The following is an 18,077-nucleotide window of genomic DNA, read 5'->3' as shown; positions in this document are numbered from 1 at the left end:
AAAGCCGCTCCCTTCGGCTCAGGTCATGATCTCAGGGTCCTGGGATCAAGTCCTGCATCGGGCTCTCTGCTCAGCAGGGAGCCTGCTTCCTCCTCTCTCTCTGCCTACTTGTGATCTCTCTCTGTCAAATAAATAAATAAAATCTTAAAAAAAAAAAAAAGATTTTACTTATTTATTTGACAGAGAGATAGAGAGAGAGCCCAAATAGCAGAGTAGCAGGCAGAGCAACTGGGAGAAGCAGGCTCTTTGCCTGAGCAGGGCGCCCAATGCGGGACTCAATCCCAGGAACTTGGGATCATGATCTGAGCCTAGGGCAGATACTTAACCAACTGAGCCACCCAGGTGCCTCTAGTGTTTTCTTTAAATGCTCATGCATACATACCCATAATATCAATTAAGTGTTCAATAATTTCCTTTATAATTTCAAATTCATTGCTAATTTGTAATTCCTGAATTGAAAAAAAGAAGCAAAACTTCTTTTATTAGAAGTAAAGCACAATGTGTAGATTATGTTCAGTCCAGAGCTAAACTTAACCTTAAGTAACAGAACAAACCAATGGCATAGCACTTTAAAAATAAAAAATATTTCACTGGAACAATGGCCTTAAAAATGAATATGACCCTTTATTATGCCACTACTCTCGTTGAACTAGAAACACCTTAAAGTTCTTTCTCAGCTATGTCCCAAAGTTTGTCTACAAGGCAAGGCACCAGTCTATAAATGCATTGAGACATTTACTTCAAAAATGTAGAGGATTAGATTGATAATTCTAATTTTGTTTTCTCTTCCATTTATTTATGTTAAAAAGGCCTCTATCCATGTCTAACACATAATTTTATTCTACTCAATACATTGAGATTTATGTACCAATCAGGTATTTTTGAACCAGAGTTACGCTCTGCAAATAAGAATTCATCATCGATAAAGTTGTTTTTTATGCACCTCATACTAATATTGTGATATTATGATTTGTTAACCACCTTGCATTCACTACTGAATCTACTTTTGTTGAGCACCTTTTACAGATGGGGTTGAGCCTTGAAGGGATTGAGCCCAGTTGCTGAAGAAAGGATCACACTGCTACTGATGCAGTAAATAATTCAAGCTTGGGCTGTCTGCCTCTTAATCTATAAACCTACACACCATAACTTCTAAAATATATATTTAAAACTTCATTCCAGACCAAACAAATTATGTCCTCCAAGAGTTGCGTTCCCTATGTTTCTTTTTTGAAGTGGGTGGTCTGAGAGCCAATGCACTCCTACCAGGCTATTTTGCCTCTCTAGAATTGCTGATTTGGATTACTACCTCTTATTTCCATTAACCAGTCCTGTAGGGAAAACTCTTTTGAGAGTGCAAGATACATGGGGTGGTTCAGTGGGTTAAGTCTCTGCCCTCGGCTCAGGTCATGATCTTAGGGCCCTGGGATTGAGCTCCGCACGGGCTCCCTGCTTGGCGGGGAGCCCGCTTCCCCCTCTCTCTCTGCCTGCCTTTCTGCCTGTTTGTGATCTCTCTCTCTCTATCAAAATAATAAACAAAATCTTTAAAAAAAAAAAAAGAGTGCAAGATGCACAGTGCTGTGGAGGAGGAGTAAAACAAGTAGAAAACATTGCTCCTGCCTTGAGAAGTTTACAATCTAAAAACATGCTACCCAAAATATTTAAGTGCTGTACAATGCCTGGACTGGGATGCTTACTAGAGATGACTAGATGACTAGAGACGACTAGAGATGAGAAGTGTCGTTTGATTAGGGTTTTGGTGGAGAGGACAGAGACTGACAGAGAAGAGGCCAACATGGTATAAAGCTTTGGCAGTGGAAATAAGACTTGTGGAATGGTTTAATAACCCTTCTTTATTTCAAAACACAATTTAAATATTTCATTTCAATTCTCTCTCAAACACATACAAAATTACTGACCTTCTACATTCATGGCTTCTCTCAGAACATGAAGTTTCTTTTGTCTCTCTCGAATTCGGTCCAAAGCACTTGATATTGCTGAGGAAGTGGGCAATTCTCTCATGTGAAACATTGGATCCACTTTCTGAGGGCCAAAGATATCCAACGCTATGCTTCCATCCGAGTATCTTGCTTCCTTTTTTCTAGGAGTAGTTGAAGTCCGTACTGTTACTGCCTGAGGGAGGTACTGTCGGAATCCACCAGTTTCCCCAGAAAAGTCTCTGTCGGCTGTGCAAAGCAAGTCCATGGATGACGCCCAAATCTTCTTCTTGGGAAGCACATCAATGCCAGGGAGAGTTTTTTTTTCTGGGCCACTAGTTTTGAACTGGTAAGGGGAGCAGGCATTTTCAGAATCTTCGTGTCCAGAATTATTATCTGATGAAATGTCCTTGAAATAATCTTCCTCATCTTGTGTGTCTCTGATGGACAGAAATCCCATAGATTTACTAAGCCCTTTGTTAAGAAAGGTCTGCTGAGAGAATGGAGACTTGTGTATGTCTAGTACATCAGAAGTAGTGCTTCTTCCTGGAATGATAAGAATCTATCATGTATGCACAGAAGTTTTAGAAAATAACTGGAATGTAACCTTACTATTGACAGTGAAAGTGCTGGTAATTTCCTAAATCTTCCTAATGGAGGATCAGAGATGAAATGGATGGTAGTAATAATGAAAGTGGAAAGAGATGCTATGTTTGTATAACTTTCATAGTCCAATGTTTCTTACCCAGTGAAAACAATAATGTACTGAACTTACTTTTTTGAGTAGTAGCATTTTATATTCATCAAAGGTGAATTATTTGGTTTTTAAAAATAGACAAAGAAAAAAATATAGGCAAAAGTTTCTGATACTATCCATTTTGGCAGAATATTAATTTAATCCATGAAATGATTTGGGATAATAATAGAATGTAAAGTATACTCCTTTAACTTCTAAAGATACAATTCAACCGCATATCACTTCAACATGAAGACTTGGTATGTTCTGATTATTTAAATATTTTTAAAGAAGAAACAGAATTCTTGCTATATTCTGGATGAAAAAAAGATCGCAGCATTTGGAATTCTTAAGTATCAAAGTTTTATTATGATTAAATATGTTTTCAGAAAATTTGACTGTTTGAAATCCAGATAATCTGATTGTTTAAATTATGTAAGAATCTTAATTTTTCCAGGGCAGACCATCATGTATTAAAATAGCTTTTACTCTTGAACATAAATGCATCAATATTTGTCAATTGGAATTAAGTACTAATTCCTTTTATTCTTTAGTCCTTATGTGTTGATGTAGTTAAAAATCAGTAAGGCGTTCTAATTTTTTTTATGGCACCAGTCTATAAATGCATTGAGACAGAGCAAAAATGTCCAACCAGAAATTAATTTTTGTAATTCAGAGTCAGTAACACAAAAAATCATATATATATGTATACTGTATATGTATATTATATATATATATGTATATGTATGTTTGTATATGACTCCACTATAGGAAAAGAAATGTAGAAAAATACTTCAGAGTTACTAACCCAAAAGCCCATAAACACAGAAGATTTCCCGTTTTACCCTTCTGTGATCCCTCTTAATAACTTATTTGCTCTGTATACTATATAAAATAATGACTAAAACTTTCCTAGTAGTAATAAATTGCTTAGTAATTCATCCGAATAAGTCAATTTCTTCTTCAGGGTGATAGCTATAAGCTTTAATTCCCTGACTCCACATTTCACCTTAAAAATCTTAGAAAAGGGAATTCATTTCAGAATGGTCAACAAATAAATCTTTACTGGAAAATTAGACTCAAACATTTTGCTTTTCTTGCAACTCATCTTCCCTGGACATGGATCCACTTAAGTGAAGATAAGGATAACACCAATATTTGGGCCATGTCATATAAAGAACACTGAGAATATACCACACCACAATTAGACATAGATTGTCACACTCTAGCTTCTAATCTAATTTAAAACTGATAAACACATCTATGTTATAGTATTTTAGAAGTAAATTACATTCTTAAACAAACCTCATATTGAAAATCATTAATTTAAGATTTTATTAAGAAATAGAGAACAGAGAGATTCTTGAAAATTAGGTAAAAAATAAGAATTGAAAGGACTTAAGGATCATACAACCATAGATGAGCTCAACAATCTGTCTTCTTTTACTGCCTTGATTCCCAAAAAGTAGCCAAAACTTAGAGAAAATCCAACAAATGAGGATTTTGGCAACATCATAAATCCATAGTAAAACACCTTGGACCCTCAACATCAATGTGTTGACAGTAATTTCACTTACTCTCCACAATGCTTCACTTTTCCTCATTCTTCAAATTCCCCACACTAATTCTGTCTTTTCTTTTCTGATGATCTTGTCTCATATTTCATCAAGAAAATAGAATCTGTCAAAAGAAAGCTTCTCATTTTCCCATGGCTAATTTTATACATCTACCTGTGTCTGTCTATCTTTTCTTTTGTCTCAAAAGATGAAATTTTCTACCAGTTGAAGGCCAATTCCCAATATGTGTCCAGTCCCCTCTCCTTTTACGTTACCAGAGATTTTACTTCTTTGGTTAATGTCTGCCCTCAATCTTAACTAACTCCCTTCTCTGTTGAGTCATTCCCATTAGTATCTCTATAATAAACAAAATCTCTCCCCTGTTACTACGTTTCCTTAGAGCTCCCTTTGTCAACAAATTCTTATTTTCCATTAGTACTCTACTGACTTTAATCAACTTCCAACTCCTCCACACCTTGGGAACTTCCATTTTGTAAAACTAATGACCTCCATAATGCTAAATCCAACAGATATTTTGCATCTCTATCTTACTTATCTCTCAGCAACAACTAATGGTGATGACAGCTACTTAATGAAGTACTTTCATCTCTTTATAAGACCGGTTTTCTCCTACTTCTTAGACTGCTCATTCTTAGTTTTTGCTTTTTCCTCCTTTATTGGAGGATATCTAAATGTTGGAATTCCTCAGGTATCAGTTTCAGAACCTTATCTTTTCACTCTCTTCTTGAAAATTTCATCTACTAACAAAGCTAATTAACTACATACTGATAACTCCCAAGTTTATATTCTTGGCACCAACATCTTCTGGGAGCTCTAATCTCATATAATTGAGACTTCTATTAGTATATCTTAAAAGCACCTCAAACTGAACATGCTTAACACTATTTTTTGCTTGCCACATCCAGAGACATCTACTCAACTTCAATCTTCCCAATTTCAGTAAGTGGCATCATTACCTAACTGATGGCTCAAAACATCAGTTTTGAGCACCATCCTGAAATCCTTCATCACCCTTATTGCTTGTATCAAATCCATCAGAAGTGCTGGCTATTTAACTTCTCAAAGATATCTTCCTCCATGTGATTATTTTCTTTTTCACTGACATCGCCCTATTCCCAGTTAAGATTATCACTTGACTAGAAAACTGCAACAGCTTCTGGATAGGCCTCCCTTCTTTCTTCACGAAACTACTCCTCTACTTGGCAGCCAGTGTTACTTTCTCAAACTACATATTCCATGATGCCCACCCTTTTAAATAAGTCTCAAAGGCATACTATCACACTCAAAATAAAATCAAGACTCTTTTCGGATCTGCCATTTGAATCTTTTAGTCTCATCTCCACTTCTTCTATTCCATCCAGGCCACAGGTTTTCCTGTTAAGTTCTCTTATATGTTAGGACCTTTATACATAAATTTTTCTATGCCCTGAATGGTCCAGACCTTTCGCATGGTTAGTTTTTCTTATTCTATACTTTTATTTTAAATATGACACCAACCACTACTGAAATAATCACTTATTTCAGTAGTGGTTGGATGAAATAATTCATGGATTCATAGATGAAATAATTCATCCATAAGCGTATCACGAGTCTATTCCATTCCTAACAGGTAGATTTATCATTCTCTTATATGTCATTAGTATTTATTGACAATATATTAAAGGGCCATGGTATCCTAAAAGAGCCATGTCTTCTCACCAGCCATATGAGACTTAAAACTAATTGCTAATAAGGTGGCTCTTGGATAACTACTGCTCTATAAATGCTAAGCTTTTGCTTTATGCAAATTAGTAGATATAAAAAATATTCCAATTCCTATTTATTGGAAGTCCAGAAAGTTAAAAGTCTAGAACATTACCATTTTTAGACTCTGTAAGGTAGTACAAAATTGTAATGAAAATAATTCATTTAGAAGTTTGTACTACCTTCCTATTCTGTTTCTACAAAATATGCCAAATTTAACTATTTCTCAACTTGCTCTACATGCCTGAAAATCCCATTATGATAGCCAGCTTAAAATTCCATGACCATTATTTATAAAAGTTTTTTTAACCATAATAAGGTCTCTTCTAGTAGCCAATAAAATAAACAAAGGAATGGGTAAATAGGAAGAGGAGTGTGAGAGAGAGAAGGGGTTGGGAGGGATTGATACTCTTGGGAAAATGGGCAACAAATTGTGAAGGTGTGAAACAAAGTTCAGAGTGATATGTATATATCTGTTAGACATGGTCTAAAGTAAAATTCTAAGAGCTCTGAGCCACAAAAGCATTAAAGGGAGAAACTGAGTGTGGATCACCTTTTGAAGAAAGAAAAAGGTAGTGGTAGGAAAGAGATGTGTGGGCCTCGCAGGCCTGCACCTGCCTAAGGGTCAGGGAAGCCAGTCGTACCTAATGGTGGGAGGCAGTAACCCCTGCTTCTCTTCCACAGGCAGGAGAGTTAGACAGCCTCTCAAAACACTGTGAAAGATAACTGATAGCAAGAGACTACTGCATACCCATCTTTTATGCAGATTTTCAATTATCCTAAGCATCTTCAGTCCATCATTCTTCTTGGAGAACTTTTCAATATTGGAAACACACTTGACATGGTTGGGCATCTGTTCTGTTTTTGTAACTGCCATCAAGCTAGTATTATATTTAGTAGTGAAACCAAATACATCCATTAAAAGAAGTTCATTATCATACAAGATGACCAGATTTTTGAAATGCTATATCTAATTTCTTATGTGATGTTTCTTCTTTCACATAAATTTTGTTCTACATGGAGTACCACTCACAGAGTTGGTGTTGGAAACATTTTCATTTGCAGTTATTTTGTCTACTTTTATTACTGTACCTTTTTCATGTTTGTTAGAACCAAACATCAAAGCATGGTTAAGAATTTTCAGTAGAAATGAAGTCACCATTTGGGATAACAGTCTTCAGATCATTACAATTTCTAGCTCTATAGGAACATGGCTTGGAGCCTTTTCTAGTGCACTCAATTGGGAAAGACTGTCACAGATACGGCCCTTCTCCTGTACACTTGGAGTGACTTTTGGCTACATGGCTGGCCTTGTGATTTCACCACTGTGGATACACTGTAATAAAAAGCAACTTACATACAAGAACAATTAACTGGAGCAAAGGGAGAGAAGACATTTCTTTGTGCAGATTCCATATAGACTGCAGACACATGTATATGGGTCTAAGCCAGGCAGTTCCATTTATAGCACCGTTTTTTTAATGTAGTTACAACATGATGTTACTGTTTTTGTAGTTACAACATGATGTGCTTTTCTAACCCCTGAGAGATTATACCTTCTAGTTGAAATAAAATATTTATAATAGAAAAAATAAAAAAGAAAAGAAACGTTTGGAGCTAAGTGCTTTTTCCAGTGGATCTAATATTTTAGGACTGTTTTTGTTTGCCCCCCCGCTTTTTGTAATTTTATTTATTTATTTATTTTTTCAGTGTTCCAAGATTCATTGTTGTGTTTGTTTTTTTGGATGAAAAAGGAGATATACCTTTATCTAGGCAACAGAGTTGCCTTTTTAAATCACATATTCTTAACAGGCTCTCAATGAATTTTGTCCTATCAGTGATCCTACCTTCAGCTGTACATCTGGATATGGAATTGCATGATTAACACTTCACAAGTGGAAAAATATATATAGCATCACATATCATCATGGTTGCCTTATATTGCTAAAGTACTACTGAAAAAGTTTCACTAATCTGGGAACTAAAAAATGAGAGCTCAGCTGTAGAATATGGCTCTTTAAATGAGGAGAAACGAATTCTAGGCTCATTTTCTCAGGTGCATAGGCTGCTAGACCAGTGAAAACCATGTACTGTTGTTAGTACCAGTGCTCCTTACTTACTAACTTCATTTGAGCCTAGGTAAAATGCAATTTCTACACCTGCTTTCCAAATCTTTCTGAACATGTGCTCAACTATTATTATTATTTTATTTAACAGGCAATAAACAGCACTGAAATCATTAAGTACATCTAATAGCTGTGCTCACTACCCATTTTGATCACAGGAAGTTAATGTTATTTTTGAAGGCAATGCCACTGGAGCGACTCTTAAAGGGTTTCAGGTAGAAACTTCTTTAATATTTCCTCATCCTGGGACAGTTACTAGCTCCTTCCACTATACTCACAGAGCATGCTGGCCCTCTCTTAGGACATTTCTTTCATTATATTAAAATTATCTGTTATATTAGATATCTGTCATCACTGCCACTTGTTTCCTCACTCCACTCCCAACTGGAACAGTAACATAAGAAACCATGTCTTACCTGTTTCTGTATTTCTAGTTCTTGATTAAAGACATTCCAAAACAATGCTATAGAATGGATTATTACATAACTTTTTGAAACCTTTTAAACCCAATTTAGGTAGTGTAATCTACCAGAAAGATTACTGTCAAAACACCTGGGTTTTAATTCTAACTTTACCAAATATAATCCATGAGGTTGGGCAAGCCACTTAATTTCCATATTTCTCACTTCCTTCATCTACGATGCTGCGGACATTACTTATTATACCTTCTTCTTAAAGATGACAGGATAAATGTACTAACACCCAATGAAATATAATGAGCTCTTCTGAACAAGGGCAACATAAAATTCCAAATTCTGCCTCCTTTTGTTTTTGTTTTATTTTCCTCAGCATATCATTATCTACCCAGGGGGAAATTAAAAGTTCTTTTGAGAGGAAATCATGAAACCACAAATCAAAAGATCTCCAACAAAAGTTTTAGATCCTATTACTTAAAAAATCAAATTATTCAAAACAGGATAAACGGTGACTATAGGTGGGTTTTACATCTCTTGAAAAGACTCTGAGTTCAAAGAGAGTTTACAAACAACATTAGATTATATACAATTACAAGTATCCAAATAGAAAATCAAACCATAAACATTCTCCTTTTGGAGAATACATAGCTTGCTAAAAACTAAATGGGGGAAAAATAAATACAAATAAAATATTTTAAGAACATAAAAAGGTTTCATAATAGGATATATTCCATTTATTTCAGTCAAATTGAAACAAATCTCTCTTGTAAAGTACATTTTAACTATATTTGTTAAATATGATTAACATCAGCTCTAATTGGTATCATCATTCACCTTTCCCCTCATACAAGACTCAAAAGACTTAAGCATCTCTTAGAAGCTAACTTCAAAATGACATTTCAGTATTAAAAGAGGTTTCCCGATTCCCCATCTGTCCTCACAAGTGTGTTCAAGTACACACAAAAAAGAAACATGATATTGTCAATACACCCAAGTTCTGAAGCACTATCAGGCTGATCTGATCATGGTGTAGGTTTCCGCCTTAAGCTTGGCAGGAAATGTTTGATTTCTTTTTGCTGAGTGAAGCCATTTTATCAGCATTGGCAGTATAAAATAACAAAATGGGGGCAGACAGCCTGCAAGTTTAGGCCTTTGCTTTTGTTAACAGATCTGAGAGGTAAGATATAAAGAGAGACCTTTCAAGGTCATTGACTCGTAGATAAAAAAATGTTATTGTTAAGTTTCAGTTGAAGAATCAAATCACTTAGACACAACGCATTATCCCTAAAATTGTTTACTTCTTTTAACTTAATTCTGTATCTCAATGCCCATTTTGACATCTTCTTTATTGAAAACTACAGCCAGGAGCCTAATAAATTAAAGCTATCAGTACATAAAGGTTTCAGGCTGGTTTGCAAAGAGAATGCTTTCGTACTGATGTAGTTTAACAAGGCTCTTTGTTACAAGTGACCACTGGCGGAGAAGAACTGCACTGCCCAAAGCTAACATTTGGGTCCTTAAAAATATTTCTTCTTCATAAGTCCATTTTTTTAATCTTAAGGTTTTTATATTACATTAGTATAAGCCATTGACTATTAGCTGCTAATTGTTTGTCTTAAATGAGTATAATTAGTACATTATGTCAATTTGGTCTTTGAGATGTGGTTTTATACATGTGTTGAAGGCAAATTAAGACAGCCCTTGAGCAATACTGCTGTGGAAAGCAATGCCTAAGAAGAATTGAAGAATTCTCTTGTATTACACTTGATCTCAAAAGGCTATTAAGTGTAAGGACCTCTAATTCTACCCAAAATGTGAATATAAACAAAATCTGGTATATCTTAAATGACAAATTGTAATTCCTTACAAATTTCCTTGAGTTTTGATATAGGGAAGATGTAACTCTCCAGTAAAGGGATAGGACTATTAGAAAATAAAATCAATTGACAGTCCATTTACAGATTTCTCTGTTAAATTTATAAAGTTACTTGTGTCAGTTTTAGATTATCTGCATTTGGATAGTCCGTTAGTCAAAAGAATTCTCAAGAGCTATTAGACAATAATATTAAATATTTCTTAATATTGTAAAACAATCACAAAAGGCATTAATAATTTGGTTTAAAACTTCTGATATATTTGTTGTTACAGTAAGAAAATAGTCTATGTTAACACTTGAGTCTTTAAAATTTGGTAAACTAAATATAGCAGAGTAATTTTTTTTCTTTTCTTTTCTTTTCTATAAATTTCTGAAATTTATGTAAGATATGGATAAAATGGGGGTCTCATATATATAGCAACATTTCTGATTTTTAGGAAAAAAATGAAACATATTTAAAAATTAATAATCAATAATATAATATTATTGTTACTAACTCAACAAATAACAAACAAGCAAACCAACTTCAATTCCATACCATGGCCATTTAATGATGTTAGGAGAAGATAGAAGGAAATTCCAGAAAGTAAGTAACGAACAGGAAACGAAATAAGGAAGGAAGGGAGAGAGGAATAGAGACGCAGACAGAGAGGGAGGGAGGGAGAAGGATTGGTGGAAGGGAGTAAGAAATTAGAACCATGATAAATAAGAGAAACAGAAATCACTGAAATCTAATTCACTTATTAAAATGCTTATTATGTCTCCTGGAAAAAAAACTTTCTACTTGCTATTGGCATTTAACTATAATTTTCTATTACTCAATTTTAAAACAGGAGTCTGACTGAAAATTTGATGGATTAACAAAGTGCCGCTCTTCTTGGCACCAAGGTTCACACTATAGCATATCTCAAATCTTTAAAGGGAAAGCAAGGGCATGTGTTATGATGAGCACTGGGTGTTACATGCAACTAATGAATTGTTAAACACTACATCAGAAACTAATGATGTAAAAAAAAGACAAACAAACAACTAATGATGTACTCTATGTTGGCTAACTGAACATCATAATAATTTAAAAAAAGGGAAATATTATTCCCTACAAGAAGATGTAGCTATACATGTGTTTCCTTACTAAAACCTCTCTCTATATATAAACACAAATATAGAAAGAGTTCTAAAATTAACTTAGAGGGTCAATGATGCCCATCAAAAAAAAAAAAAAAAAAAAAAATAACTAGAATAGAAAATGGCAGCAAAAATAATGTTGCTTTCTGAAAGTTTGATTCAGTACTGTTTCACCTTGCTTTAAAATATATTTTTAATATAAAATTCCATGACATAGATGATAAAGTAAATAAATGTTATTACTGTAATAATATTGGAAAGGAAATGATTTACTGTGGGAGTTCTGTCTTAGTAATGTTTTTTGCATAATTTTAATGCGTTTCTATATTAATACAGTTAGTGCTCCTGTCTGTTCCTTGTCTCCACCTTGCATACTTATGTTCTAATTATCAGATTTTAAGGCCAGGTAAGTATGATTTCATTAAAAGAAACAATGAATAAGGTTAAAACTTAAAGATTTCCTACTAATATACTCTTACCTGTTGGTAATCCTTTTCCTCTCAATCTGTCTCGAATAGCTTGACTTCGATCAGGCTTTTGTTCATTGTTATGGGAAAGTTGATCTGTCTGTACACAGTAATAAAAAATCAAATTTGACAAAAGAATCTCCCCTTCATTTTCATGGTAATCATCTACAGAATGACACCAGTTAGACAATTTTTAGAGAGTACAGTGTTAAGTAAAACACTCCACATTTGCTATTCTTTTTTTTTTTTTTAAAGATTTTATTTATTTATTTGACAGGTAGAGATCGCAGGTAGGCAGAGAGGCAGGCAGAGAGAGAGGAGGAAGCAGGCTCCCTGCTGAGCAGATAGCCTGACGCGGGACTCGATCCCTGCACCCTGAGATCATGACCTCAGCTGAAGGCAGAGGCTTTAACCCACTGAGCCACCCAGATGCCCCCCACATTTGCTATTCTTAATTTGTTTTCCTTCACAGGATTTATGTAGCTCAGTTCTGGCCAATCCATCTTCAGGAAATGAAAGACAAGACAGAAGAATTATTTACTAACTAGGAAACAAAGTTAGCTGAACCGAAGTAATTAAAATGAGCCCCATCTGAAAACAATAAACTAGAGGAGTCTTCTTCTGTCTGATAACTATGTTAATCGCTCAAGTTCGATTATGATTTTAAAAACACATTAATTCTGGTATAATAAAGCTTTCTCCTGATTATAACTAAGCACTGAGGGTATTGACTTAAATTATTTTCAAAAGTAATTTTCCATATTTTTCCTGCCAGAAATGACATTTTTGAAATGCTTTAAGCCAAAAGGACATACTGAGAGATGATAATTAAATTTAAGTCAATGCTCTTTTGAATATCCTTTGTAACACAATGCTTGAATAGTCTTAGGCTTTAATAACTTTTACTGAAGGTACTCATTTAAAATAAAGCATATCGGGCGCCTGGGTGGCTCAGTGGGTTAAGCCTCTGCCTTCGGCTCAGGTCATGATCTCAGGTTCCTGAGATCAAGTCCTGCATCAGGCTCTCGGCTCAGCAGGGAGCCTGCTTCCCCCCTCCACCTGTCCCCCACCGTCTTTCTCTGCCTACTTGTGATCTCTCTCTGTGTGTCAAATAAATAAATGAAATCTTAAAAAAAAAAAAAAAAAAGCATATCACTTTTTTCCTCCCTAGCTGCTTGAACCTCAGCTGCCATCATGAATGACACAGTAACGGTCCAGTCCAGGAAGTTCGGACCAACTGACTTCTTCAGCTGAAACAAATGGTCATTGATGTTCTTCATTCCACAAAGGCAACAGTACCTAAGACAGAAATTCGGGAAAAGCCAGCCAAAATGTACAAAACCACACCAGATGTCATCTTTGTGTTTGGACTCAGAGCCCATTTTCGTGGTGGCAAGACAAGTGGCTTTGACATGATTTATGATTCAGTAGATTATGCAAAGAAAAATGAACCCAAATCAGACTTGCAAGACATGGCCCATATGAGAAGAAAAATACCTCGAGAAAATAGCTAAAGAAACACAAGAACAGAATGAAGAAAGTCAGGGGGACTGCAAAAGCCAATGTTGGTGCTGGCAAAAAGAAATTAAGTGTCTAGTAGTGAGCTGGAGATTGGACAACAGAAAAGGAGCAAAGATTCTGCAGTGACTTTATCTGTGGTGATTATGCAGATATTTCATAAGAGGATTAATTAACAAAGAGTTTTTTAAAAAATTAACAAAATAAAGCATATCGGAGGGGAGGTGTGTGAGGGGATGGGTCAAACAGGCAAAGGAGATTAAGAGTACACTTATCATGATGAGCACCTGAGCACAGAGTAATGATGTACAGAATTGTTAAATCACTATATTGTACACCTGAAACTAATCTAACACTGTATGTTAAGTATACTGGAATTAAAAATAGAAGCGTAAAAAATGTATTAATGGAAAAAAGCATATAACCTTTAAAAAACAAAATAAAAGTGCATCAAATTTGATCAAATTCCGTATCATAAGGGATGAAAAATTAGAACACTGGGTTTATTTAGATGATCGAGTAGAAGCTTCAAGAAAGCTGGGCCTGGGTGGCTCAGTTGGTTAAGCCATTGCCTTTGGCTCAGGTCATGATCTCAGGGTCCTGGGATGGAGTCCCGCATCGGGCTCTATGCTCAGCAGGGAGCCTGCTTCCCTCTCTCTCTCTCTGCCTGCCTCTCCATCTACTTGTGATTTCTCTCTGTCAAATAAACAAATAAAATCTAAAAAAAAAAACCAAAAAACAAAACCTCATATGTGGTAGGGTTACTAACCCCGTACTGCCGACAAAGAGATAAATAGTAAGGAAACTTCTAAGAACCTTGAAGAAGCTCCTCAACATTGAAATAATTATCTTCACAACTGTCCAGTAATACGAGTGGATGGTATGTGTTACTATTCCTATTTTACGGATAAGTGGAATCGAGGTTAAAGATGCTGTAACATTAAATCAGTGGGAGAACCAAGACAAGTAAGCTGGCCTGCAGACTTTACATTCTACGCTGATTAACTTTAGGTAGATAAGAGTGATGGTCACCTGAAATGAATTTCACGCTGAGCAAAAAACTAAATCATTCTCTTAGCTCCAGGAGGCAAAACAGTGTCGGAGGAGCAAAACGGCTAACAGCTTGGGCTCTGGGGCCAGAGAGATCTGGGCTCCAACTGTGTCTATAATTTATGAAGTGTGTGGTCATGGGCAGATTATTTAATCTTTCTAAGCTTTAGTTTTGTTATCTCTAAAACGAGGGCCAAAGTATCTTTCGTAACCTAAGACTATTAGGATGAGCAAAAGTGGAAGAGCACATAAGCCATTTAGCACAGTGCCTGGCATAAAACAAACAATAAAAAAAAAAAAAAAAGGTAGCTGTTGGAGCTCTGTCTGTTGGATGATGACCAGGAGTCTAGCAAGAGCAACGGAAAGATGAGGGGAACAATGTTATTTCTTCTTAGTAGAAATCTGCCTCTGGAAAGGCAGGCTATCCATTTACTAACTCTGATTGACCCTTCTATTCTTCTCTCGAACTCAGCAATCCCACAACACACCCCATATCAGACTTAATACTATTCCTCAAATATATCCCGCTCTTGACTATTTCATAGCATTTATTTAGGCTTACTTCCCTCTGCCTAGATTACATTCTATCAGACTACTGGATCTAGTTCAAAGCGCTATTTTTCGATGCAGTCATAACTTATACACTTCCCCTCAAAACTTCGTAACTTTTAAAATTCTTCCTGTGTTGCTTTTCATATCTTCCTCTGCATTTTGTAATTAAGCAAATGGTTGTAGAACTTTAAATAAGAGCTCCTAGAATGTAGAGCAAGTATTTTATTCAAAGTTGTATCTTCTGTAGTATCCAGACAGGTTTCACATTTAGATGAGCAATTTTAGTTACTATAATAAACTGGCTTAAATACTACATGTAAAGAAATGAAGATCTTTTTTTTAATACAGGCAACTATTAGAGGGACAACAGAATTCCAAGGGGGACTATTTCTTCACTGAAAGAAGGAAGAAAAAATAATTCCAGCAATTTTACTATAGGGATAAAATCAGCAAGACAAGTCTTAGAGGAGATGTGGTAAAAGAGAAAGATCCCTGGAATAATAGGAAATATGTGTCCCATAAACTGTATGAGTTTCAATTTCCTTATTTAAAAAGTGAAGGAATTAGTATAGATCACTATTTCTCGAAGGAAGTTTTATGGAACATTAGTATTATGAGAAAATCGGTAAAAAAAGAAAAAAAAGAAAAAAAAAAGAGAGAGACCCTAATAAGTTTGGGGAATGTTTTATCTACGTGTGCATCACTCTTGAAGGTAAATAATATAGTCTAGTGTATTAAAGGCTCCGAGAAATTCTGCAGTGAAAGTACATTTTAATTGCTCTTATACAGGTTTTCTTCAAACTTATTTGATCACAAAATAATTTTCTTAAAAAAGATTTTATTTATTTATTTATTTGACAGACAGAGATCACAAGTAGGCAGAGAGGTAGGCAGAGAGAGAGGAAGGGAAGCAGGCTTCCCGCAGAGCAGAGAGCCTGAAGCAGGGCTCGATCCCAGGACCCTCGGATCACGACCTGAGCCCAAGGCAGAGGCTTAACCCACTAAGCCACCCAGGTGCCCCGATCACAAAAGAATTTTTAAAAACAAAACTGTATTTGATAATACATAGGAAACTTTGCTCTGGATAGGTGGCTTTCATAGCTTTTTCATAGCTTCACTTTTGTTTAAAAAAAAAAAAAAACCCAAATGCAGGAATATAAACAAATAAGTAAATTAAGACTGGAGCAGCTCTAGTTAAGGAGGAGAAACAAGCAGGCAAGAACCCATTCACTCAGCCTCTACTACCCATATTCCTTTCACAGAAGTACCAAGGCTGCACAGGGTACAGTTTACAAACTATTTGCCTGGAAGAATCTATGAGCTTGTTTCTTGTCAACTAGCAAACTGCATGGAATGCGGATATACCCCTGCCAGTCATATAACATCCTGGTTAAGAGAGCAAAACTTACAAGTAAGAAGCCATCAAGAATACTATGTGACAGTGGCAAATTGTAGTTCACAGAAAGAAGGACCTCACTCAGGTACCACAACTCTACAGGGTAAGAGCAGAAAAAGTTTGGATCTAGATCAGATATCAAAAACTAAGGAGTATCCAAGTGCTGCATATTCATGTCTTTTTGTCCCAGATAAAGTATTACTATTACACATGATTTGCAGAGATAGGACTACAGATACAGGGTTTGTTGTTCTTGGGATTTTTCTTATCTATGGCAAGGGAGAGAATGAGAGAGTCCAGGTCTTGGGGCAATCTTGTGGGGATACAAGCATATATTATCTCCTATACAGCAGATGACAGTATCCATAGACGATAGGGAGAGTTTGGGGAATACTTAAGGAATCCAGACAAATAAGTGGCCAAGAAAGGTGTATAAAGTAACAGAAAGTGCATTATTAATGCTAAAACCCATTTTGTATGTCAATGTATTTTTCACAATAGACAGGACGACTTGCTGGAAGTGCCTTATGATGTAAGAAAGGAAGAAAGAGTCCATATCTGGGCTCTCTACTCTGTTTCACTGATCTATGTGTCTATTTTTGTGCCAGTACTGTAAGGGCCTATTTAACCAGAGCGACTCCATCTTGGTTAAATAGCCATTTTGTTGTTTGTGCAGTAAACTTAAAATAGACCCTGCCCCCCCGAGAAACTTACTTAAAAGCAAGTCCAGGAAACCAGTAAAATGTAGTCAGCTGGTTCCTGATAACAGAGCCCAGAATACAAGGACGAGTCAGGCCAGATGGTGACATCTAATCAGTACGAAGTACTGTTTGTAACAGTGAGGTCTTGCCCAAACCAAAATGACTCCATCTTGGGAAGGACGACCATCTTATTATTCACACTGAATATGTTAACTGACTAAGCCTTCCTGGAAAGTACTGTTTGTAATAGTTCCTGGTATGGGGTAATCTTGAATGAAAAGTCACCACACCAAAAAAAAAAAGTCACCAAACCAGATGGAACTAGCCAATCAGCAAGAAACACACAAACCCGGTGGGTTGAGATACCAAGATATGAGTTGCAGTTTTACCCAATAAAAGGTAGCCTGTAAGACTGGGAGGGGTCGCTCTCTTTGGAGGCTGCCCTGACGGGTCAGTCAGTTCTTGAGCCTGTAAGCTGGGGGTGGTCGCTCTCTTTGGAGACGGCCTTGGCTGGTCAGTCTGACTTCTAATGCTTGGCATAGAATAAAGTTTGCATAACTTTCACTTTGTCTCAGTCACGTTCCCCTGGCCGATCAGTCTGACTTTTAATGCTTGGCATAGAATAAAGCTTTCCATAACTTTCACTTTGTCTCAGTCTCGTTCCTTTGATAACGGACCCCAACAGTACCATGCTGTCTAGATGATCACAGCTTTGTAATATAGCTTGAAATCAGGCAATGTGATGCCCTCAGCAACTCTATGGTCAACTAATCTTTGACAAAGCAGAAAAAAATATTCAATGGAAAAAAAGTCTCTTCAATAAATGGTGCTGGGAAGATTGGACAGCTATGTACCTA

The 18,077-nt window shown here is 35.9% G+C and overlaps 1 protein-coding gene and 1 pseudogene across 10 annotated transcripts in view; one reads left to right on the top strand and one right to left on the bottom strand.

Moving 5' to 3' along the window:
- PTPN13 (protein tyrosine phosphatase non-receptor type 13) overlaps positions 1-18,077 on the bottom strand; it is a 213,244-nt gene that overhangs the window by 108,419 nt on the left and 86,748 nt on the right. For 9 of the 10 annotated variants that reach the window (XM_032332798.1, XM_032332800.1, XM_032332799.1 and 6 more), the window contains exons 6-7: positions 12,016-12,103; positions 1,920-2,483 (exon numbers count right to left, since the gene is read on the bottom strand). In XM_032332798.1, coding sequence (XP_032188689.1) covers positions 1,920-2,483; positions 12,016-12,103 — 652 coding nt within the window. The remainder of the gene's footprint in view (positions 1-1,919; positions 2,484-12,015; positions 12,104-18,077) is intronic. The other variant, XM_032332806.1, reaches the window with a different exon arrangement.
- Positions 5,681-7,366, top strand: LOC116584092 (annotated as a pseudogene).

The sequence above is a fragment of the Mustela erminea genome, chromosome 2, assembly GCF_009829155.1.
Source record: "Mustela erminea isolate mMusErm1 chromosome 2, mMusErm1.Pri, whole genome shotgun sequence".
Classification (NCBI taxonomy): Eukaryota; Metazoa; Chordata; class Mammalia; order Carnivora; family Mustelidae; genus Mustela; species Mustela erminea.
Note: the sequence above shows the minus strand (reverse complement) of the source record. Positions and strands in the feature narration are given on the sequence as shown.